Source organism: Pseudonaja textilis, chromosome 1 (assembly GCF_049901715.1).
Source record: "Pseudonaja textilis isolate UNSWEBS1 chromosome 1, rPseTex1.2, whole genome shotgun sequence".
In the NCBI taxonomy this organism is placed as follows: Eukaryota; Metazoa; Chordata; class Lepidosauria; order Squamata; family Elapidae; genus Pseudonaja; species Pseudonaja textilis.
In genome coordinates this window covers 101,406,912-101,430,652 of record NC_141990.1, presented here as the reverse complement: position 1 = coordinate 101,430,652, position 23,741 = coordinate 101,406,912, and the positions used below count along the sequence as shown (strand labels likewise).

At 34.2% G+C, this 23,741-nt stretch overlaps 1 protein-coding gene across 2 annotated transcripts in view; it reads left to right on the top strand.

Moving 5' to 3' along the window:
* CRYBG1 (crystallin beta-gamma domain containing 1) overlaps positions 1-22,895 on the top strand; it is a 112,232-nt gene extending 89,337 nt beyond the window's left edge. For both annotated transcript variants that reach the window (XM_026726663.2, XM_087913567.1), the window contains 14 exons: positions 1,322-1,448; positions 1,853-1,888; positions 2,992-3,149; positions 4,445-4,571; positions 6,160-6,305; positions 11,128-11,254; positions 11,373-11,402; positions 11,659-11,768; positions 12,488-12,617; positions 15,417-15,556; positions 16,133-16,256; positions 17,187-17,345; positions 18,538-18,700; positions 20,682-22,895. In XM_026726663.2, the coding sequence (XP_026582448.2) occupies positions 1,322-1,448; positions 1,853-1,888; positions 2,992-3,149; positions 4,445-4,571; positions 6,160-6,305; positions 11,128-11,254; positions 11,373-11,402; positions 11,659-11,768; positions 12,488-12,617; positions 15,417-15,556; positions 16,133-16,256; positions 17,187-17,345; positions 18,538-18,700; positions 20,682-20,770 (1,666 nt within the window). In that variant the 3' untranslated portion in view covers positions 20,771-22,895. The remainder of the gene's footprint in view (positions 1-1,321; positions 1,449-1,852; positions 1,889-2,991; positions 3,150-4,444; positions 4,572-6,159; positions 6,306-11,127; positions 11,255-11,372; positions 11,403-11,658; positions 11,769-12,487; positions 12,618-15,416; positions 15,557-16,132; positions 16,257-17,186; positions 17,346-18,537; positions 18,701-20,681) is intronic.
* The last annotated feature ends 846 nt before the right edge of the window (positions 22,896-23,741 follow it).

The window sequence follows — 23,741 nt, the reverse complement described above, 5'->3', positions numbered from 1 at the left end:
GCATTAATGTTTATAAAATTATGCGGAAGTATGCACTTCGCTGAATAAAGAATTGCCTTAGATAGATAGCTCTAGCATCCTGTGTGGTTGCTGAATACATGTGATCAAGTGCAACTTGCTTAGAATCATTGACTTTCCAAGAAAAAGGGTATGGGTATAGACATGAAAATTAAAATTGTATAGAGAAATGTGTGCAGACTAGAAATATTTAGAAGTACAATAGTAACTTGTACTTCTGTAACAAACAAAGCAGATCTTACACCAAATTGAAAGAAAGATAGAATATAAATTTAATAAATTAAAACATGAATTTAAAAATCTGAAATGAGATTCTCTTATTGTACTGAATTTTAGGTTGTATACATTTTCATTATGCAAGGAGTCCTTTATCAAGAATATTTTTCAAAGGTTTATTCGCTGTTGAATTCTCAGACAGGATAAATGTATAATGTCTAATTATACAATAATTAATTCTAATTCTAGTGTCAGCTTCTGGGAATAGCAGTATAAAAAAATCCAATTTAGGTTTCATCATTTTCCAAACTGCATTATGAATATGAATCATAGCATTACTGGGTATATTGGGAATGCTTCTGGTGGGTGTGGATATGAATGAAGCTACATATTAATCTTGGCAAAGTATTTATATGCATTTCATTGTTACTATTCATTGAGACCAATCTGACACTTTAAAATCCTATAACCAAATATAACCTATCCTTCAACATGAGCTTGACCACAGGAACAGTTTCTGTACTTTTCTTAGCAACAACACATAAGTGATATGTTGTTTTTCTTTCACATTTTTTTAAAACTTTGCAGTCTAGACTATAGTCTTTAGATTTCCTGGTAACCTCCCATCCAAGTGTTAACCAGTTTTACTGAGATTAGACAAACTTGGCTAGATGCTATCACTTATTTGGGCTGAAACATTTACTATTAAATAATTTTGTAAAATCATATAACAAAATCATTTAGTAGTAATAACCTAGCCTTTCCTCCTTACATTTCTGCCTCAGTGTCCAGGCTGACTCTACTTTTTATTCTTTAAATGCTCCAGGTATTTAAATTGTATGATTTAAATTGAAGTTTATCCGATTTTATTTTATTATTATATAATATTATAAGATCTGCTGGATAATATGCGGGTTATAAACATTTTAATGAACAGTCTTTGTTTCAGTGCTGGGTAAACTTCTTTCTATCCATGCAATCTTCCATCTAGACAATAGCCAGATGAGACATTCTTAGTATCATATATCCTCTGGGCTTTTTTGAACTTGAATTTTCCTATAATCCCCATACTGTTTTTCATTTCTAGATGGTTACTTTATGAAGAACCCGGTTACCAGGGAATCCCTTTAATGTTGGAACCAGGAGAATATCCTGATCTGTCATGCTGGGAGAAAAAAGAGGCATATATTAGATCTTTGAAGCCCTTGAAAATGGTGAGATAAGTAAAACAAGATATAAGATACACATGCACACATAAAAGACAGTAATAATAAAAGAATAATTTTAGCTTCATTCGTTCATCTGTCCTATTTTTCAAGTTCAAAATAAACATAATTTGTGAAATTTTAAATTTGTTAAAATATAAATTGGATGGGAAATATTTTTCTATTGGAAGGTGGCAGCGCAGACATTTTATTGAACATTTATTTGAGGTCTTACTGTTAAATGTAGTTAAATTTATATGTGTATAATTAAAGTTTGATTACTGGATCATTGTTATGAATAGATTTTTTATTGACATATTGGAAAATGTGGGTGGTAATTGAATTGTTCTGCTAACTCAAAACGATCTGAGTTATGTAACATTCCAGTAACATTTTTCCATCAATTTTTGTAGGGTGGACGCAAGGTTGAATATCCTAAAAGCCGAAAGGTAAAATAGTTATATAATATAATATCCTAAAAGCTGAAAGGTAAAATAGTTATAAAATAGTTATATAATGTTTTGTTTATTGAATGTGGCTGATTATATTTAAACTATAATTATGTTGTGATAATCCCTTTTCCAGAAGAGTTTATATTCATATACTAATCATTCATGCTGCTGATTATCTACATTATTTATATCCTGACAAATTATAGTTTCTAAGATACTCTTAGATCATTGTTTCTCAACATCAGCAACTTTGAGATGTATGGACTCAAATTCTCCAGAATTCTCCATCCAGAACGGTTGCATAGGAGAAATTTTGGGAGTTAAGTCCACATATCTGAAAGGTGCTGAGATGGAGAAATACTGCCTTAGAAGTGCCTCCAAATTTATAGGTACAATGTTAGCATCTTTGTTCACCTGATATTCTGGAAAAGATTTGAAGCTGGGTGTAAAAGAAAAAGAAATCTGTTTCTCTGGTGGAAGTATTCCTTTAGCAGATTTCAGATGGCTCTGATTTTATTGGTATATCATATATTCAAGTTAGCTTTTGGTGACTGAAGAGAAGAGCTATGGCCAGGGGTGGGATTCAAAAATCCCAACAACCGGTTCTCTGACTGTTTGCTGGGTGTGCGTAGCCATGATGGGTATGGCCTACTGGAACTTCTGGGAGGGCCGTTTTTCACCTTCCCCAGAGTCCAGAGGCTTCCCTCGGGCCTCTGGGATGACACCAGACTCTGCACTTACCTGCATCCTAAACAGGCCATGTAGAGATTCCTGGGAGGGGCAGGGGATGGTGCCAGCTGGTTGGTTCAACTACCAGTTCGGCAAACCAGATATAAAATTAACATTTGGTTCGCTCGAACCAGCTGAATCCCACCCCTGCCTATAAGGGAGGTGTTGCAGATTTAAATGTTATACTAGTTACGAACAAACATAATGTCTTATATAATGCTTTTTTGTTGTTGTTATCTGTTCTGAATCTGAAATGATAATGTTGGCTGCTGCTCACAAGATGTTTCAGAGGAATTCTGCCAAAATATATATGAAAGCATTTTGAACTTTTATAAAAAGCAAATTTCTAACTGTAAACTATTTTGTTTAAGGTAATTGTTTATGAAAAGCCATTCTTTGAAGGAAAACATATAGAACTGGATTCAGAATTAACAGCTCTTGCTAAGGAAGGAGACAGAACTGAAGAATCTGAAGAGTTGGAAAATGAACTGCTTACATCAATAGGATCCATAAAAGTGAAGGGAGGAATGTAGGTATAAGGGGAAAAAATGATAACATCTCATTTTACATCCCTTGGAACGTAGAGGCTGAGAAATTGGCATTGAGAGTAAATGTAGTGTAGTGGTTAAGTGTTGGAGTAGAACTTTCAGTTGCAAAAATGTGCTGATAATTATGGACCAAGTAGTCCCTAACCTATCCCATAAGATTGTTGGTAGAAAAAATGGACGAATGAGTGCTTTATAAGGAGGGATATAAATCTTACAAATATACGATTTAGGAAGAGGATAGATGGACCATGTTCACAGCATGTATGTTTATGAAAGAATATAATTAGAATCTACAGCTTCAGTAAATAGTCCAAAAAAAGGCTGATTCAGGAACAGTGGATATACACACAGAGAGACATGGATCCAGATTAAATAATGTTTAAGTAGGTACACTGATTTAATGGGATTTATGCTGGTTATATCACAAATAATATAGCTGATTGGATCCAGTCCATAAATCAGAGAGCCAGCATTAAAATATTGTATCACATTGCAGGCGTAAGTATTTATTTGGAAAAGATTTAGAAAATCTTTAAAACCCTCTAAGATTCCTGAAATGCAGGAGTGTTTAGGAAGTTGAAACTTTACCATGTCATGCCTTTCTGGAACTAGAAATTGATCCTAAAGTACAGATTAAGGAAACAGTACTTTAAAGCTCCTGTGATTTTACTCATAACTCTTGTAGAAACAATAACATAGTACTGTATTAGTTATTAAACTGGAAGATTAGGAGATACCATAACATCTAAAAAAGTTAAAATAATGACCTGAACAACTCAGTGAAGCATTTATAATAGGAAAAAACTACCGTATTTGTGTTTTCATTATTTGCTTATTAATATTGTACAAACTTTGAGAGCAGATTTTTCTGAAAATTGTGTTAATATTATAGCAAATAGTGCAGGACTAGGTGTATTCAAAATATGTTCAAATGAAATGAATGAATTATCATCACTATTAAGTAAATATAGATGCCATAGTAGACAATGCTAGTATTAAAACATAGTGATTGATTTTTTTTTGTATGAATCTATTATTTTTTCCGACCAATCTGATTTAAAATTTAACTAAAATTGAGTAAAAATTGGATAGTATAATACAATTTGTTACAGATAGTGATCTAAACAGAGTTTAAAAAATTGCCTTGAAATGCTGTGTCTCCTTTGATTTAAAATGTTAGTTTAGTTTATTTTATGCTCCATTTTGGGTTTTTTAAGATGACATTTTAACAGTCATGCTTGTTTTTGAGTTTTCAATTTTTGTTCACTATTTGTAGCTGGGTTGCTTATGAGAAGCCAGGGTTTGAAGGGCATCAGTATTTACTGGAAGAAGGTGAATACCAGAAATGGCCGGACTGGGGTGGTTATGATGAACAGTTGCAATCACTGCGGCCTGTTCTAGGGGTAAGTTAAAGAATATATAATCTTGGCATCTTAAATAAATGCAATGTATCCTTTTCATGGTTTGCAGAACAATTTTTTACTTATTTTCTTTTACATTGCCCTTATGCCCAGTTCAGTAAAGATAAGATGGAAAAAGGTATGTGTGTAAGAGAGTGAGTTATTTGCTGGATCATAAACCAGGTGAATGATTCATTCATCTGAAACTGTATATCTAGTTGGGGATGAAAATGTGTATTTGAATCTGAAGTACAGTATAAACCTGAAAAGCAATGCTGTATGCTTTCCTACCTGTTTTCTTCCTGTTCCACTGGGTTGCAGATTCCAACTCCGCCCCCCACACACACACACATCATTGCTAGAGGTCTTGGTTACTGGCATGATGTGTAGTGTAGTCCAAAGTACTACTTACTGTATATCTACCTGAGCCTCATCCCTGTGTTATTCTGGGTATCTGCAGAATTTGTTGCATTGATTGCTTATCTGGGCTGTCCGTGATTCTGATGAAATGCCAGGCTATACAGACAGATGTGCAAAGAACCAATATATATTTGTCTTGTACAGCAAAATGGAAGTAAGAAAGGAGGATTTCTGTATTCTCTGGAAACAGAGAAACAGGATTGCTAAGATGGCAGAGGTGAAAAACAAACAGAGCTTGAGGCTAATCTGAAGTAAAGAGAAAGTAGAAAGAACAACCATTCAGAGCCCACTAGAATCAAACAAGCTTTTTTTCCATTCTTACTAAATAGAGGAGTGGAGCTTTCTACCCATTCTTTATATTTATTTCCATTAATGGATCCATCAGCAAATTGTTGAGAGCCAAGACAACAACCCCAGTGTAAATTATGTAGTGTCACCAGCTGGTACAGGAAAGAATGGGAGGGTTTTCCAGTACACCACTTCCTGCATTAAAAGGCTTAAGGAGAGAAATGCCTGTAGCAAACTATCTGCGCTCGGGTGTGTGTTTTAGTCAGCGTCCAGATTACCTGCAGCACTGAAAGTGCTAAGGCAGCATTTGCACATGTCATTGAAATTAGTTTTTCTTATAAGGTTGGTTCTTGTTGCTCTTTCACTGCAATTCTTTCAACTGCAAGGCAACTTTGTCTTCACAGACTTTGGAGCATCAAGATGGATTCCAGAAGAAATGTGCCATTAACAATTGAGAGCGCTTTTTTCCAACCTGCTGTTCTCCAGATATGTTGGCTATTGGACCTGCTAACTTTGGTTTTAGTTTTGGGCACTGAAGTTCCAGTGTATCCAGAGGGCACTGAGATACCTGAAGGATGTTTAGAGGATCTGTTTTGGTTGAACAATTAATCAGCTAAACACCCTCAAACCAGATATTCCTAATTACCTGTAAAAAGTGAAAGCAGTTTCCATTAGAGTGCTAATTCACTCATTCTTTCTTTTAATCCTCCAATTTTCTTCTTCATGTTGGTTTCTTACTGTTAGTTTCCTTTTTACGCTGTTTCAGTCTCTGTTGCAATTCCTACCACATCATTAATGTGCTCAAGAAATATTCCTATATGATAAACGGTTAATTTTTGTCTTCATTTCTCTGTTTATCTTCTTTTGATTTTTCTTTCTTCAGGATCTGATGCACCCTCACATGATAATGTACACTGAAAAAGACTTTGGCAGTAAAGGTTCCAGTATAAATGTATTAGGTATTATTTCCAATTTGAAGGATACCGGCTATGGATTAAGGACACAATCTGTAAATGTGATTAGTGGAGTGTAAGTAAGATGTTCACTTTAAATTTAATGGGAAATGTTGGCATAGGGAATAAATACAAGGACATCAGATGTTATATTCATTAATGGTTTGGGTAAAAACTCTTCATATTAAAATGCAAAAGAAAAAAAGACTTCCCTTATGAAACAGGTTTTTTTTAAAAAAAATGTGCAGTTTCTTGGGTGAATTTTAAATGTTATTAGGAAGATGATCACAGATTAAACTACATACAAACATAGGCTCACAGAATTGAAAGAGGGCATTAAGGCCACTTAGTCTACCCCTCTGATCAGTAAAGAAATCTAAATTAAAGCCTCTCAGAATAGATGGCTGTCTAGCTTCCATTTGAATAAATCCAATGACAGAAAGTCCACTATATCTCTGTCCATCAGTCGTTTGGACACTGGTGAATTGTTCTTAGTAGAGGTGTTCCTCAACTTATAACCACAATTGAGCCCAAATTCAGTTGTTAAATAGGATATTTTTAAAGTGAGTTTTTCCCTATTTTGCAACATTTCTTGCCACAGTTGTTATGTGATTTACTCCAGTTGATAAATTAGTAATCTGGTAGTTAAATTAATCTGGTTTCCCCATTGACTTTGCTTGTAAAAGGACAGAAAAGGTGATCAGATGACCCCGGGATATCGCAACAGTCATAAGTATGAACAAGTTGCCAAGCATCTGAGCTTTGATCACATGATCATGGTAATGCGGCAAAGATTGTAACTGTGAAAAACAGTCATAAGTCAGTTTTTACAGTGCCATTGTAACTTCGAACAGTCATTAAACAAGTGTTGTAAGTCGAGGACTACCTGAATTAGGAACTTTTTTTTGTTCTAACATTCTGTTAGAATCTGTTTCCCTGTAACTTACATCCATTATTCCTTGTTCTGGAGCAGAATTCCTATACTTTAGAGCAAGAGAAAATAAGTCTATATAACATTATTTCAACTATTTGAAGTACACTTAGTTCCTTCTCAGGCATTTTTCCTCAAGGCTAAATATGCCCTGCACTTTTAATCTCTCCTTAGTGAACTTGTTTCTAGTCCCATTATAATTTCCATTACCCTTCTTTAAATTTATTTAATTACTTTGAATCCTTCTTAAAACGTGGTGCCCAGAACTCAGCACATAAATGGAGGCAAATTCTCACCTATGAAGAATAGACTGGATTTATCCGTTCCCATAATTTGAAAATTATACAACTGCTAATGCAGACTAAAACTAGTTTGCCATTTTTACAGCCAGATCATATTGTTGGCGCATATTCAATTTGAAATCAGTTAAGTGTTCTGAGATTTTTTTTTAATGACTGTTTGATTAATATGTTGGCCCTAAGTAAAACTTTTCAGTGCTCTGATATTCCTCATATAAGGCACATTTTTGCAATTATATATATGTAATAGATTACAAACCTTATTGCTTTCTTCCTTTCAGAGACAAAAGATGTATTGCACTGTTCTGCCACTTTACATAAATATTTAATTCCCTGCAGGAATACGTTTGTCATAGTTTGGCAACTATGTCAAAGCACTTTGAAGTTGAAGTGCTTGGCAACATAAACAAATGTCCTTGTCCTGATTCAAGAGTGGTGATTAACACAGTATCCTAATCCTACTCAGATTAGTCTTTCTGAGTTCCCATGAATGAAATCAAAGCAAGAGAGGAACTTATAGTCATCACTGTCATCTATTATTGGGGCGTTCCTATGGAATATATCCCAACTTGGAATTTTCTGGGGTTTCCCCAACTTTTCCTTTAAAGGTTTATATTGTATACCAGTTTGATCATAGGTTGATGTTCAAATTATTACTGACTTCAAACTTCAAACTCGTTTTGAGTAACTGACTATATTTTTTTTAAAAAAATGGCTGCTTAAATCCCGTCAAAATACTGTAATTTAAACAACAAATAGGTTATTTTAGTGCCTCTGTCCTTTTAGGTATGAACAGATCCTGAAAGCATAATGAAGGGACCAATGAAGTATAACTTGAAGGAAATTCTGTTCTAGCTTCTTTGTATTTTCTTTCTCATAACTATATGCAAACTATTAAAGTCACACAGTTAAATACAGAAAGAAAAACTCACTTGAATTTTATCAGGCACTAAAGTGGATCATAATTAAAATTAGCATACAAACAGTATTATTTTACTTAACAAACTATGCCCTGTCTGGCCAGCTACTGATATTTGACTTTCTCTCTGCAAATCACTCTGAGATCCTGAGTGTGTCTTTTCATCCCTCTATGAGGACCATATTTAAAACCATATCTATTATTTAAATAGTTTAAGGGACACTCAAAATGTTTTTTTTTCTGCTTAAATAGCAGTTCAAAAAGCAGGATACAGTACTATACTTGTTCCTGTTGAGAAAGCACAAATTAAGGGAATAATATGTAATAGTAACAGGGAGAAAAATTCTAGTTGGCACAAATCATGCAATACATTTTCATGATAGTCTAACTGCAGAATGGAGAAACCATTATTCCTTGTTTAGATTATTTTCTCAGCATAACACCATATTCATGTTTTCAATTATGCATTAATACAGTAGGAGTAGCATGTTGTTTGCAGAATGAAATGCCTGATATCTTTGACAATCAGCCATGCCTGAACTTTTTTCAAAACTTTGAGTTCAGGTTCAAGTGCAAACACGGCTGGTTGGACAGTGGTTAACATATTGTTCATACCTTATCACTTTGACCAAGCAATTTACAGCCATGTCTGGGTGTATATCTGAATAAACATCAACCAACTAATTACCAGCTAGTTAAACAACATTCATAAGGATTAACATAAAAATAAGAGACAGAAGCGGCAAAAGCACATAACAGTCACTTTTATGATTTATTTATTTAATTAATTAATTTTGTCAAGGGCTTACAGTATAACAGAAACAAGAACAAACATAAGTTTAAATACAAGAAATAGGAACTAATAATTGGGGACAATAGGACAGGTACAGTAGGCATGATTGTGTGCTTAAGCATGCCCTTTACTTACCTCTTAGGAATGGGGTGAGGACAATAGATGTTAGTTTGAGGGTAAAGTAGTGGGGGTTTGAGCAAGTGACAACAGAATTAGGTAGTGCGTTCCAGACATTGATCACTCTGTTGCAGAAATCATACCTCCTGCAATCAAGCTTGGAGTGGTTTACATTTAGTTTATATCTGTTCTGTGCTCTTGTGTTGTTGTTAAAGCTGAAATATTCATTAACTGGTAAGATGTAACAAGTGATTTTATGTACTATGCTTAAGTCTAATCTTAGATAGCGTAATTCAAGGTTATCTAAGCCTAGAATCTCAAGTCTGGTGCTGTAGGGTATTCTGTTGCGAACAGAGGAATTAGTGCTCTTCTGGTAAAATACTTCTGGACTCGCTCAATTGTATTTATGTCTGATATACAATGCGGATTCCAGACAGCAGAGCTGAATTCAAGTATTAGTCTAGGAAAGGTTTTGAATGCCCTAGTTTGCAAATCAGTATTACCAGAGGAGAAGCTTCATAAAATTAAATTTACAACTTTTAAAGCCTTTTTGGCAATACTGTTGCAGTGAGCTTTGGTGCTTAGATCATTCAATATCAGAACTCCAAGATCCTGGACAAAGTGAGGGTCATCAACAAGGTCATGTCTGCCTAGCTTGTAATTGGTATATAGATTTTTTTTACCAATGTGTAGGACAGAGCATTTGTTGGTGGAGATTTGGAATTGCCAACTGTTAGACCATTCAAACATATAATCAAGGTCGTTTTGAAGGACGGTAGCATTGATGGTGGTGTTGAATAGTTTTACATCATCAGCGAAGAGGACGCAGTTGCTAATAAGGTGATCACAAAGGTCATTAATATATGCATAGTATAAAGAGTGTGAGTCCTAGAACACTCCCTTGTGGGATGCCGCTGATGACTGGTGCAGGGTTTGATAGGGTGTTTCCTATTTTTACTATTTGTTGCCTATTTGACAGGAAGGCAGTAATCCACTTGTGAAGGGATCCAGAAATGCTGTAAAAATTAATTTTAATAGTAGTTTGTCATGTACCACTGAGTCAAATGCTTTGCAGAAGTCAATGTAAATTATATCTATTGATTTACCCTGGTTAAGAAGTCTGGTCCATATGTTTTTGCAGTGTAGAAGTTGCAAATTGCAGGACAATTTTTTTCTGAAACCAAATTGTTTATTGGACAGTAAGTTGTTTGGTGGAAGGTAATGCATTGATTAATAATTGATTCCATAACTTTGTACGTGACATAACACAATGAGATTGGTCTGTAGTTTTCAATCAAGCAGGGCTCACATTTTTGAAAATAGAGATGACCGTTACTAATATTTCATGATATTTTGAGGTAACACTTGAAGAATTGGGAGGATTACAAAAACTTTACTAAAGGAACCTATATGTAATTTCACGTGTGTTCAGTGAAAAATAGCTTTAACTTCATTATTAATATGTCAGTCCTGAAACTGAATTGAGTTCAATAGTAAATACTCCTAGAAGAAGTGGGATTGTGTTTTCAAATTGCATAATAATAGGAAAAAGTATAAAAGTTTCCTAAAGTGGCAGAATCTGAATAAAGCAGTTTTTTACAAATCCTGCATGGAAATAGGCATTGAGTCCTTTTAAAATAATAATAATAATAATCTTGAGTTATTTGGTAAGTGGACTGAAAAAAATATACACAGAGGCAAACCATGTTCCCTAAAAAAACTATCTATACAACTATGCCATGCTGTTCTTTTATTGACTTTTTCTGTCTTTAATATATACTGTATAAATGTAAAGTTCCACTAAAATCCCAGTAAAATGTAATTGACATTTTTTTTCAGGTGGGTGGCTTATGAAAACCCCGACTTTACAGGAGAACAATATATTCTTGATAAAGGAATGTATCCCAGCTATGAAGCTTGGGGAGCAAAGAATAATAAGATATCTTCAATTCAACCCATACTTTTGGTAAGAAGTTCTTTTTTAAAAAAAAAACATAGGTTTTTAAAACATTTTTCTTTACTCATAAATTTTTTTTTTCTGGTGTCATTTTCTTATTTTTTGTTCTCTGTGGTTTTTTTTTTAGGATATCAATGATCATGTGGGAAAATTTAAGGTAAAAATAATCAAATATTTTTCATAGGCAATACGAATGTAAGCCAAGTCAGATGTATAGAGACTTAAGAAAAGTGTAGAATTGGGGTGTGGGAAGAGTTACTGATAGAATAATTTGCGGAGTATAAACATAATCCAGCAAGGAACAGCAAAAAAGAAGACTACCTATCTGAATCTGCCTCATTTGTATCAAGAGAGAGAAGACGGATTATGTCTGGATGTATCGTTAATTTACATGATCTCTGTTACCTTTAAAGGTCCAGTTATTTTCAGAACCAGAGTTCCAAGGCAGCAGTCAAATACTTGAGAAAGATATTTCTCAAATTGTGGAATTTCCTGCTAAATCTTCAAAGGTATTATCGGGCAGGTAAGTGAAAAGTTACTTTGATATGTCCTAGTCAACAAGCTATTATGGAAGCACATTATTGAAAGAGGCACAAAGGGAGATCATTTAGACTGGGCTGGATGGATACATATTTTTATACTGATGCATGGTCACTGGGTGTTTATGGGCAACTACCACAACACTAGGTTTCCTGTATTTTTTGTTTTTAATAAGTTAAATTTAACCTAAGATGAATGACAGAGGAATGAGTCCAAAAGTACACTGAAGGGTGTTTTAATCAACATTGTTCTCCATAAAAATAAATAATCCTTACGCCTTGCATTTGAAGGGAGAAATGTGAGTCAGATGACTTGTCAGTAACACTTAAACCATCTCCTTTTCTAAGATTCTAAGACTACAGCTCTTGTAAGGTGCCCCTGATTATATCTTTTCCCCTCAAATCCAAAGCATTTGCCCGTTCTGAAGACGAATTGTCTGTTTGAATTATTTTCCTTACATTTTCGAAAGTGTGCCTGGATTCTCCTTCAATAAAGTACATAAAGGAAAATGGTTGACAGATTTTTTAAATTGTACCATTTCCTATTATTGTTCTTAAAAATCTGGTTTCTGTCCCTTGTTTTCACCACAGAAATAATGAATAGAAATACCAAATAGTTCCTGCATTTGGCCCAGCAGTCTAATCTTGAGATTATTTAAAATCTGTCTTATGTTATTACTTCTTTTTTTATTTCTTCTTGTAGTTGGATTGCATATGATGAAGAAAATTTCTCTGGGAATCAGTATGTGCTAGAAGAAGGAGCCTATCCTGATCTATCTGCAATGGGTTGCCTACCCCAAACATGCTTGAAATCTTTACAAGTTGTAAATATTGTAAGTTGTGAAAAGGAGTTTTATAACCATGTAGGTTAGAAAAGGGTGAGACTTCAATATATATATATGAATGATGTCAACTCATAAAATATTTCTATGGTCTTTTTAGAGTTGCCAACAGAAAGGGAGGGGGGAGCAGTGTGCAGCTTGCATTCCATTAATGTTTTCAATGATAGTTTCTAGGTGACCAAAGTTTCTGCCACGCAAAATTCTAACTGTAGAGTATGATTGATGACTCTTGGCTATAGATGTGTCTCAATGGAGAATATGAATTATGATACACCCAGGGGGGTGGGGGAAACCAGGGTCAAGGGTGACAATGAATGATGTGTCTCAGAGTCTGCTACACACAGGCAGTGTTGGCATGTTTACTCCTAATAAATCTACTTTAAGCTTTGGAAGTTCGGCTCGAGACTCATGATTTAAATGGGGCTAACTGCTGGAGCCCTGAAAAATGATTTATATGAGGCATAGCAGGGAGAGCATATGAATTATAATCCTAAGTAATAACATCTTTGATTCTGGATACTTTTTAAGTATTTCCAGATTGTTAATTTGTTTAGAAAGTTGTTATTATATCACTCCATTAGTCAACAAAAATAATAATTAACTCTATGATAACCCAGTCTTCTTTTTCAGAATTGACTTTGCTACTAAAACCTGATCTGTTTGTTAATATGTGCCTCCCAGAATCTTTTAGGATGACGTGCTTGTAAATAGTGTGAAAAAAACAAGTAAAAATGTAAAACAAAAACATATCTCACTGGTCTCACTAGCTTGAAGTACAGATAGTCCTTGGGTTATGACCACAATTCAACCCAAAATTTATGTTGCTAAGTGAAACATTTGTTAAGTGAGTTTTACCCCATTTTATGAACTTTCTTGCCACAGTTGTTAAGGGAATCATTGCATTGTTAAGTTAGTTACATGGTTGTTAAGTGAATCTGGCTTCCCTATTGACTTTGCTTGTCAGAAGGTCATGAAAGGTGACTCCCAGGACATTGCAACTGTCATAAATAGGAACCAGTTACCAAGCGCCTGAATTTTGATCACATGACCATAGGGATGTGGCAACGGTCATAAGCGTGAAAAACGGTCATAAGTTACTTTTTTCAGTGCTGTTGTAACTTTGAATGGTCACTAAATGAACTGAGGACTGCCTGTATTTTTCATCCTAGATCAAGTCAGTTTATAGTGCTCGAGTTGAATTAAAAGCAAAACAGTTTCAAGTGAAAGTATGCAATGAGATCAGTAGAGAAGAGGAGGAGAAGGTTCTTTTCTGCTAAGTCCTCTTTGAGTACAAAAATAGAAACCAAACGTCCATCTTTGTGTGATCAAGCTAGAGGCATCATATATCTATAGATACATCTATGCCTTCCTGGGGTGTATGTGTATGAGATAATAGAACAAAAGATACCCCTGCATGATGCAGTATACTTGACTACTTTATTTATGTAGCACAATATGAGAAGGCATCACTAAGTTGAAGTCCATAATGCCATAATGTTTTCTTGGTTACAGTAAGTTACTAATTGGCTGGAATAATACCGGAAAAGAAAAATAAAGAGATTTTACAAAATTGGGAGAGAAAGATAATTATGTGGGTATTAAGAGCGATGATAAACTTGGGCTGGAATTTCAACATATTTACACCCTTCAGTTTTTCTTAGATGAAAGCTTAAGTCAACAAGGGTAGATAATCCTGCTTGAAGACTGCATTAATTTGTCCCTGGAATATCCAAACAAGTCTGTTTTGAGTTTGAAAAAAGGTTGTACCCATTTGAACAGAACAAATTCTACCCCAAAGCTAAGATTACTTTTAGCGTTGAACTTGTACTGAAAGGTGCTCTTTTTTCTAAACGATTTTATCTATTTCAATACAGTTGTTCAGGCATATAAAATGATTTTTTGCGCAACAATGCATCCGGTATTTATTATAGAATTAAAAGGATGTGTGGATAAAGTAAGACTACGTATTGCACTTTTTATCCATGATTATTAAAACACAAACTAAAATAAAACTTTGTACAGTGATGTAAATTAACAAAATGGGGAAAAAAAGGTCTATTTTACATGGTTTAAGACGGCAGATACTGGCTGCAGAAAGTCAGTTATATAATGCATAAAATTAGCTCATTGCAAATGAAGTTTCAGTGATTCACTAAAGTTCATTAAGACTCACCAAGTCCAAGAAATCTGGAGAACACAGATTCTAATACCGAAGGCTTCATTTGGAAAATTGTATGGTTTTATTAGTAATTCTTCCTCAGAGAAAACAAGTCTTTTGAAATTCTAACATTGTGGCACTAGCAATAAAAAAAACTATAAAAATTCCAGATACCAACAATTTGCAAGGGAAGTCTGGAGACCCAACTACTGCTGACTCGTGAAAATGTCAGCCAAGAATGAAAGGTGTGGTTGCAAGTAATCACCTTGCTTCTTCTCCTTGTTTTCCTCCCACACCTGGAATAACTTTTCAATGAGCAAAGTCCTTTATTCTAGACTTTGCCATCTGGGAAGTTTTGTATGATGGAATTATTTGAAAAGATAAATATTTATATTATTTAGGAGAACTTAAAGTTTTAAAGATGTCAACTTATTCCTGAGGACTGAACTTTCCCAGTAAATGAAGTTTTAAAAGATATAAGCATTTATTCTATTCAAAATATATTTTTTTCAGTTTGGAAAAAAAAGTCACAGCGTTTCATGTATTTCATTTTTTCTGTTTAGAATATTAGCACTTTAATTCCCTGCTGGCAAAACAATAACTTAAGATCTTCCTTTTTTAAAAAAACACAGGAACTTTCTGAGCCAGTTATATCTCTTTTTGAAAAAGAAAACTTCAAAGGAAAGAAATTTGAATTCATTACAGAAATAGTAAATCTCCAGTTTCTTGGCTACGATCCTCATATTGCTTCAGTAGAAGTCCATGGTGGCATGTAAGTTATAGTTTAAACTTGAACATTTATTATTTGTAGAATTTAAATAGGATTTATAATGCTTCCTTTAATATATCATTCCAGTATCTATATGAAAGAATATATACCTGTCTTTTGGTCAAGCTAGGCCCAATTACTGGTTTCAGATTTACCCAGGGAACTAAATCAAAAAAAAAATTTCTTAGATGTTTATATTACAGAAAATAGAAAAACTATGTTGGTGTTTTTAATATAATATAATTCCAGAAAAATAATACTTAATTTCACACAATTGATAAGATTTTTGTCACAGATTTGTTAAAAATAGATAAGTCCCACTCTCTACAATGCAAGTTAATATCATTTAAAAAAAACTTAAACATAGTTATCTGTGTATTTGAATGCTTTTTTTAAAGAAGTATCTCCATCTTGCTGCCTTAAGGTAGAACCATTTCCATTAAAACTCCTTCAATTGATAGAATAGAAAAAGGTCAACAGACTTTAGATTCAAACACTACTACGAAGTTACGATTTTTTAAAAAAGGGATATTTTCGTGAAAGCATTATTTTACAGATATAATGAGAGATTTTTTCCAGATGGATTATTTATGAACATCATAATTATAAAGGCCGCCAGATTTTACTAACACCTAAAAAAATATCAAAGTGGAAAGAGACACATGGCTATCACAAAATTGGTTCCCTACGACCTTTATTGCAGGTAAGAGAGGTATTATAGCCCATTTTGGTATATGAAAGCTTTTTATGAAGTTTTTATAATTCTATCGTCTTCATTCAACTTCCAGCATTGTTTCTTTGCCTTAATATTTCACCTGAGTACCATTTAAATCACATGATACAAATCATGTGATTTTTATCTTCTATGAATATTATGAGAACTATGGTCTTTAGGACTTTTAAATGGTGATTTTTCCATTCTACCAGCCAGTTTTGTTCAAAATTACATCTCTGAATAAAAAAGTAAGCATATTGCCCTTCACATGTAAACACTAAACAAAATCACTAGTGAGTCTATTCAGTATTGCATTCAATGAATATTATTCTGCTTCTCATTTTGAGGTTTTAGAAATATCTTTTATTATTGATACTGAATGCTGAAATCACACATTTCTTGTCCTCAGTGGATTTTATTTTTAATTTAGAAAATAGGATTTAGTTAAGTTCTCCGGTTTTGGTAGTAAATTTTAAACATAATATCATGTTTTCTTTTCTTTTACAAAATTCATATGTATTTGCTCCAAAAAATGTAATAGCTATGATTATTTCCTTAAAATGTCTAAACTATTTAATAGATTTCATTTTACTTTCTTATGCAAAATACTTAACTGAAAGTCTTCTTCATAAAAGTTATTTAGGCATCAATTTCCATATAGGAAAAATAATATTTTCAATGTGTATATTATCAGTGAAGTCTAAGAAATATATGATGTTAATCTGCATTTTGTTTCTAATATGAAATAAAATAAAAATGTACAGTGAAATTAATATTCAAAATGTAGTTACAAACATGTACATATATTTTAGTTACATTTTCCTTTAATAATATTAACATTAGTTTAAAAGAAAAGGGGGGAAATGCTTATTCTTGAAGGTGTTTTATTATTGTTAAAAAAAACTAGTTACATTTCAGAGACAAGTGTACTTCAGACTCCGAAACAAAGAGACCGGAAAATTCATGGCAGCTGATGGAAATATGGATGACTTGAGTCTTCTGAGGATACAAGCTGTGGAAGACAATAAATCTGGAGAGCAGATCTGGGTTTATCAAGATGGATTCATCAAGTGTAGGGTAAGGTTCTATATGAAACATGTTAAATCTGGCCAATTGATCTTGGAACCGATTTGTAGCCTTCTTCAGTCTTCATGTTTAACAGCGTACAGACTCATTAACATCAAATCCAGTGAAGATAGCCAAGTGGCAAGCTATGTATTGATCTCTTGTTTACCGTTGGGTAACACCTGCCAAAGCATCCTTCCACAGGGAGAGATTTCTCAACTATATTATTACCCTGTGAACCTGAGCGGAAAGGGTTCCTCCTTTTCAAGAGCATGTTTGAACATGGGAAGATGAGGAGCTGTAGCTTACAACAGACTAAAAAAGTGAAGGTGTTAATTTTAATGCCCCACCTAACACAACATAAAAGGGTTTTCAGTATTTTCCTTTCCTATAGTTGGCAACATTTGTCACATGGCTTTGATTTCTCTACATTTGAGCATATTCTTCCTGGAATTCTTGCAACCTATTCTTGGCAGGTTTGGGAAGAGGCCTTTTCTTAGTGTTAAAGCACAACCAATAGAACCTCCTGTTAAAAGAAGAGGAGGCCACTAGGCAGAGGAAAAAAACAGGTTTTTCCCGATAGAGTTGGCCTCATTATAGTAGCTCCAAAAGCATATGTTTAAAGAGAAGTTAAGGCTATTGCTTACTTGCAATTCAATGATGCTAAGCAGCTTGAATTGGTGAGAAGATCCTTTATATTAAAAGAATTATAAATGTGATATACCATATCTTGAATTTCAAGTAACTGAATATTATGTTTTTAAAATATTGAAAGTTTGCAGCAATCTAGAAAGATATCCTATATTTAAGTAATGATGAAGCTGAAATCTTTAAACACCATATTGAGAATCATTTTGGCATGAATAAATTTCCAAGTAGTAAATAGAAATACCTGCTAATAAAAGAGAATATCTGTAGTTCAGGGTTGACATGAGGGGTCCTTGGCGCTGCCTGAGCTTGGTTGCTTTCTTGAAGATGTTTCATTACCCAAACTCTTAGGTAAATCATCAGTGCTAGTCAGGACTGTCAGGACTAGCACTGATGCTGTTACCTAGTTTGGGTAATGAAACATCTGCAAGAAAACAGCCAAGCTGGGAGAGTACCAAGGACCCCTCAGATATAACTGCTTTTTATCCAAGCATGTGACCAATTATTTCTGTGATAGTGTGAACTGGGCTCTAACTGATGCTGTTTCCTTGCATAGGGGGCAGAAGACATCTGCTTGACGATTGTAGGAAATTTGATCACTCCTGGTACAAAGCTGGGCCTCGCCCTTCAGCAAAATGATGAAAAGCAAAACTGGAGTTTTAATTCTGATGGCAAGATTTACAGCAAAATGAAACCACATTTAGCATTAGATATTAAAGGTAAGAATTTTTAGTGCTAAGTTATGAACTTTATTTGATTAATATGAAAATTAATTTTCAGATGGTAAATAGCAAAAATAAGTTCTTCATTACCTCATATTTTTCATTACCTCATGTAACAAGCATGATAAAGCTCCATTTATTATCAGGTGTTAAAATAATAACAGAAGAGTAGTAGAATAATTCAGTCACCTTGAATTATTTATGAATAAATTAGTATGAATATGAATATATGAATTCATATTAAACTACAAACTGGAGTAGTTTTTAAAAAATCAGCAGTTACAAAAGCAAAAATAAAACTATAATGGCCTCAAACGAAAAAACATGCCCAGTGCTTAACTAAAGGGAAGTGTTTAATTAGTGTTTTTTGAAATCCAAGAAAATGTTCTAAAATAAGGGGCACTGTTGCTTTTTGTTGACTTTTTGACTTAATTGTACACAATACTTTTTCTTTTAAAATTGTAGTGAAGAAACAGGTTCTAAAAGGGCAACCTAATGCAAACTAATGATGTGTTCATTTTGTATAGTATTACAAGTAAATGAATATAAGGAATCAAGTGATAATCCTGTAATCATAATTTACATGAGATCTCTCAGGAAAAAAAATACTCTTCAGAAACAATACCTATTGCTAGAGAAGAACAAGTTTATCTTATAGCAAGTCCAATTCACCTAAACATTGGAATAGATGTGAAAGTAGAAAAATCACTCATTTCAGGAATAAATGTAGGATTTGTTATTTGTATCAAAGCTGCTTTGTACATTGCTGTTTTTGTTATTAGTCTAAAAAACATGGTATATAGTGACTCCTTAAAGTTTAAAGGACACACCTTAATCGGGACATAAATTTGTTTCTTAGTGTACAAGTTTGCAGCTCATAATGTAAGTGTGCCCTCTGGAGGATACAAGAGGTAACAATAACAGCATGATCCTGGGTGTATCTATTCAGAACAAATCCATCATTTTCATGGATTTTAGGCCCAGGTGATTACATATAGGAGTGCAAGAACTAGCTATGTTTCATAATCTGCATAACAGTACTTTAAGCTTTGAGGGAGATGGGCAGGTTAGAAATATGAAATATAAATAAGATAAATAAAAATATCATTAGTATTTCAGGAAACTAATAAATGGAACTATTCCAAGACACTTAATTTTATACCTCATACTTTTATCTACTTATACATAATGGTTTCTTGCCAATTAAATTTTTACAGATAAGATTACAGATACAGATTTTTAATAAATAGCATCGATAAGAATTTTTCTTTATATGCTTCCCCCATGAGATACATCAATGTTTCTTCTATGTTTATTATGTAAGGAATGGGTTTATTTTCAACCATAAGGTGCTTTTACCATCTGTCCCTGCAAGTATAAGCCAGATGGCACATATCTACATTTTCAGTTGCAGACAAAAACAGGCCCTACCCTTGTTCTTGGATGCAAAAGTATGCACTTGGCATGCAACAGAATTTACTCACTGATTCTCCTAACCAGAAAGCATTTGTAAGAAAAACATTTTCAGATCATAGATAATTAAAACTGGCAAATATTTGTGTCAGTTCAACCATGATTTGAGGTGTATAATCTAGAAAGGTTATAAAGTTAGTTTGATGAAGCTGAAGACAGTGGGGATCTGGCCAAGATTTCGGAAAATTTGGGTTCTATTGTCATAAGTCGAAGACTACATATAAATCATATGTTGGGTTATAATATAATTACACAGGGTAATGTGTTTTTGAAATACCTTTGCAAAACAAGACAAATGCAGAAAACATTTACATGGCAGTGAATCAGAAGAATGAAATACAATGAAGGGTATGTCTTTGAAATATTTCTTTTAAAGCAAAGTTATCATAATAGAAAAAGGGAGAAAATAATAGAAATAGAAGTGGAAGTTTTTAAGGTGTCTGAAATGTTCAATCCAAAAATAAATCATAATCTGACTAAATTAAAACTCTTTTTTTTTTTTTAGGGGGAAAACAGTATGATCAAAACCACCTAATTCTCAGTACAGCCAGTGAAGACATACCAACACAGTACTGGGAGCCACTGATTATTTAAAAGGCGGATTGAGATATAACCCCAATACTTGAGGAATGAATTAGACAAGTGGAGGTTTTCCAGCCAGCTTGTTCATTTGAAGAAGCAAAAATTGTAATATGCTAACTCTATCACTGCATCCAAGAGTAGAGTGGATGTCATGTCACCTAATTTCTATTATGTTTGTTAACTCTGCCTTGTTTCATTCTTTTGCTCAAGCCCACTGCCTCCATGCTCTGCAGAGGGTCAGACGAAACCAGAAGTGAGGAAGTCACTAAATATGGAGCTATAACATGCCTAGAACGGACTCCCTGTTTCAGATTCTCTTTTCCAACTCTTTGGGTAGGACACAAGGAAGATGACAGGTTTAGCAAGCTCAGCCCCACTTTCCTTTGCCACAAATGAAATTGTGTACGAGTATATGGTATAAATATTCTGGGTTGAAAGGAAATAGTCTTAGACTTTTCTGTCCATTTATTACAAACATGCATCACAAGCAGCTATTTTATATCACTAAGGCTACTAACATTTTAATGTGTAATTCTAAAAGTACAAGTAAACTTTTAATATTTTGGTGCTCCAAGCTTAAGAGCTGAAACTGAATTTACTATTGCACTGGAATATTTTTTAGTGAAAACTAACTAGTTCAAGGTCATCAAAAAATAAATTAGATATTTATATAAAATTTAAATCATTTCAGATGATTTTAAAATAAATGAAATTGTCATAGATGAATGCTTTAGTGCTTAACAAACATTTGTTGCTGAGTTTTTCATGTTAAAAAATGCCAATTATCTGTGTGGCTGCCTTATTTTACACAATTTGCACTTACTTGTTTCTGTACATGGCAAGTATACTGTTTCTGTTCTAAAATGAGTTACTTTAAATTGTGTAACAAGCTATGTGACTTTCATAGCACAACAGTTCTTGCTTTTTAATGAACTGCATTAAGAAATGTTTCCCTATGTCTTTGCTTTAAACCTCTGATGAAAACTCACTACGTGTATTTGCATGTTAGTTTTCTATTGCTGATTTTGTATTCAGGCAATTTCAATATTCACTGTAGTTTTTCCTGCTTTGCACCCCCATATTTGCATTCACACTCATCTAGTGCCGTACTGATCATTAACATGAAAAAAGTTTGAATTCAGAAAAATATAACCTGAATATCAGAATATCAAGTAGTTTCTTGAAGAACAGTTGATGTTAAAGCTGGCTTTACTTCTGCACACAATTGTTTCTACAATAAAACAAACCCTACTTTTAAGATAAAAATTGGTTTATATGTAACAGCTGAATTTCAAAATGTTGGAAATTTTGGCAGATAAAAAAATTCCACAAAAATATTTGTAATATTATCATCACTAATGATAAAGCTATCACACACTACTGAATAGAAAATGCTGCTAATAAATCCATGTTTTCTTCAGAATGTCTAATCCAGCTGCTGCATTTTACAAGAGAATTTAGAAATAAAATAACTCTTGCATCAATAGCCATTACTGTTTTGCCCAGGTCTGTAACTATTATTTCTGCTACCATGTACACAAACCAATTGAAAAACAACATTGCTAGCAACTATCTTGGAGCATCACCAGATGTTGCTTGAAGCTCATGCAGCAAGCTGAGCGTCCTTCCCCACTCCCCTCCTCCCTACACACACACTGGATAATACCACACAAAAACCTGCCAAAGCAGCAGGAGAGAGACCAGCCTGGTGCATTGGGAAGTGCCTTGCTATGGCACACTGAGAAATCAGTAGGGGCTCAATTAGCTTCCAACACAGATCTGAAGTCATAACTAGCAATGCCCTTAGGCTGCTCAGTCAAATGTCATAAAAACCTAAAAGGATTTAACCCTGCTGCACTGTTTTGTTTGGAAGCCAGTATTGTGTTAATTTGCCATTGTTTATTGGGAAATTATAATAATCCAAATGTTAAAATGTTTACTTTGACCCCAATCTGCTGTATAACTGTAACAATCATATAGCTGCTATTATATTTTTTTTCTGGTGACATTTTGAAACTGCTGTTTATATTCTTGATAAAGAAAATATTTTAGGGTGTGGTATTTGCAGAAAATGTCTTTGTGTCCAAACCCTTGTATAAACATATGTATTTTACAAATAAATATTACTCAGATGGAATCTCTTTTGTTGTACAAACATAAGAATTCTGACAAAGTGGTCAGGAAATGTCAATGTAGCAATTGCTGCTGCTATGCAGAATTTCAGCCATTTGCTCTAAAGGTGATATACATGGTAATCACAACATTGATTAGAAATAAGAGAATCCATGGTTCAGATGAACAAAGAGCATATTTTAATTACCACGGAGATTTGCATTTACACCCAAATAAACTATCTGAATGGAAATCCCTTCAATGATTAGATCAATAGGGTAGAGTACACCAACCAAAACAAACATATTTGCCTATTTATGTGTACATAATTCCACTAATATTTGTAGAACCAGGAGACTAATATATTGTATTTTTCAGACTATAAGATGCACTCCCCCCCCCCACAGAAAAAGTGGGTGGAAATGCCTTTGTCTTATAGAGCAAATGTTGCCGAAACCCCATCCACCTGCCAGCCTCCACCCTTCAGCCTCTGCCTCCCAGCAATTTGCCTCCTTGCAGCAAACATCCTGATCAGCTTCCTGGAATACCACCCATCAGCACTGTTGCCATCCATCGCCACATCCGTGCATCCCATTTTTGGCCTCCCCATGTCCCATTTTTGGTGCCGGCTGGAACGGGCCGAAAATGGGACACGTGGAGGCTGAAAATGGGGTATGCGGAGGCAGTGATAGGTGGCAGCAGCAATGGGCGGCGCCAGCAGCGATTAGCAGTGGCAATCCTCACAGCCTGGAACAGCTGATTGGGGGTATTCCGGGAGGCAGATCCAACCGCCAATGCTCATGCTAAATCAGGCTGTGCTGAAGCCAACCAGGCTGTTTGCTGCAAGGAAGCCAATTGCTCAGAGGCAAAG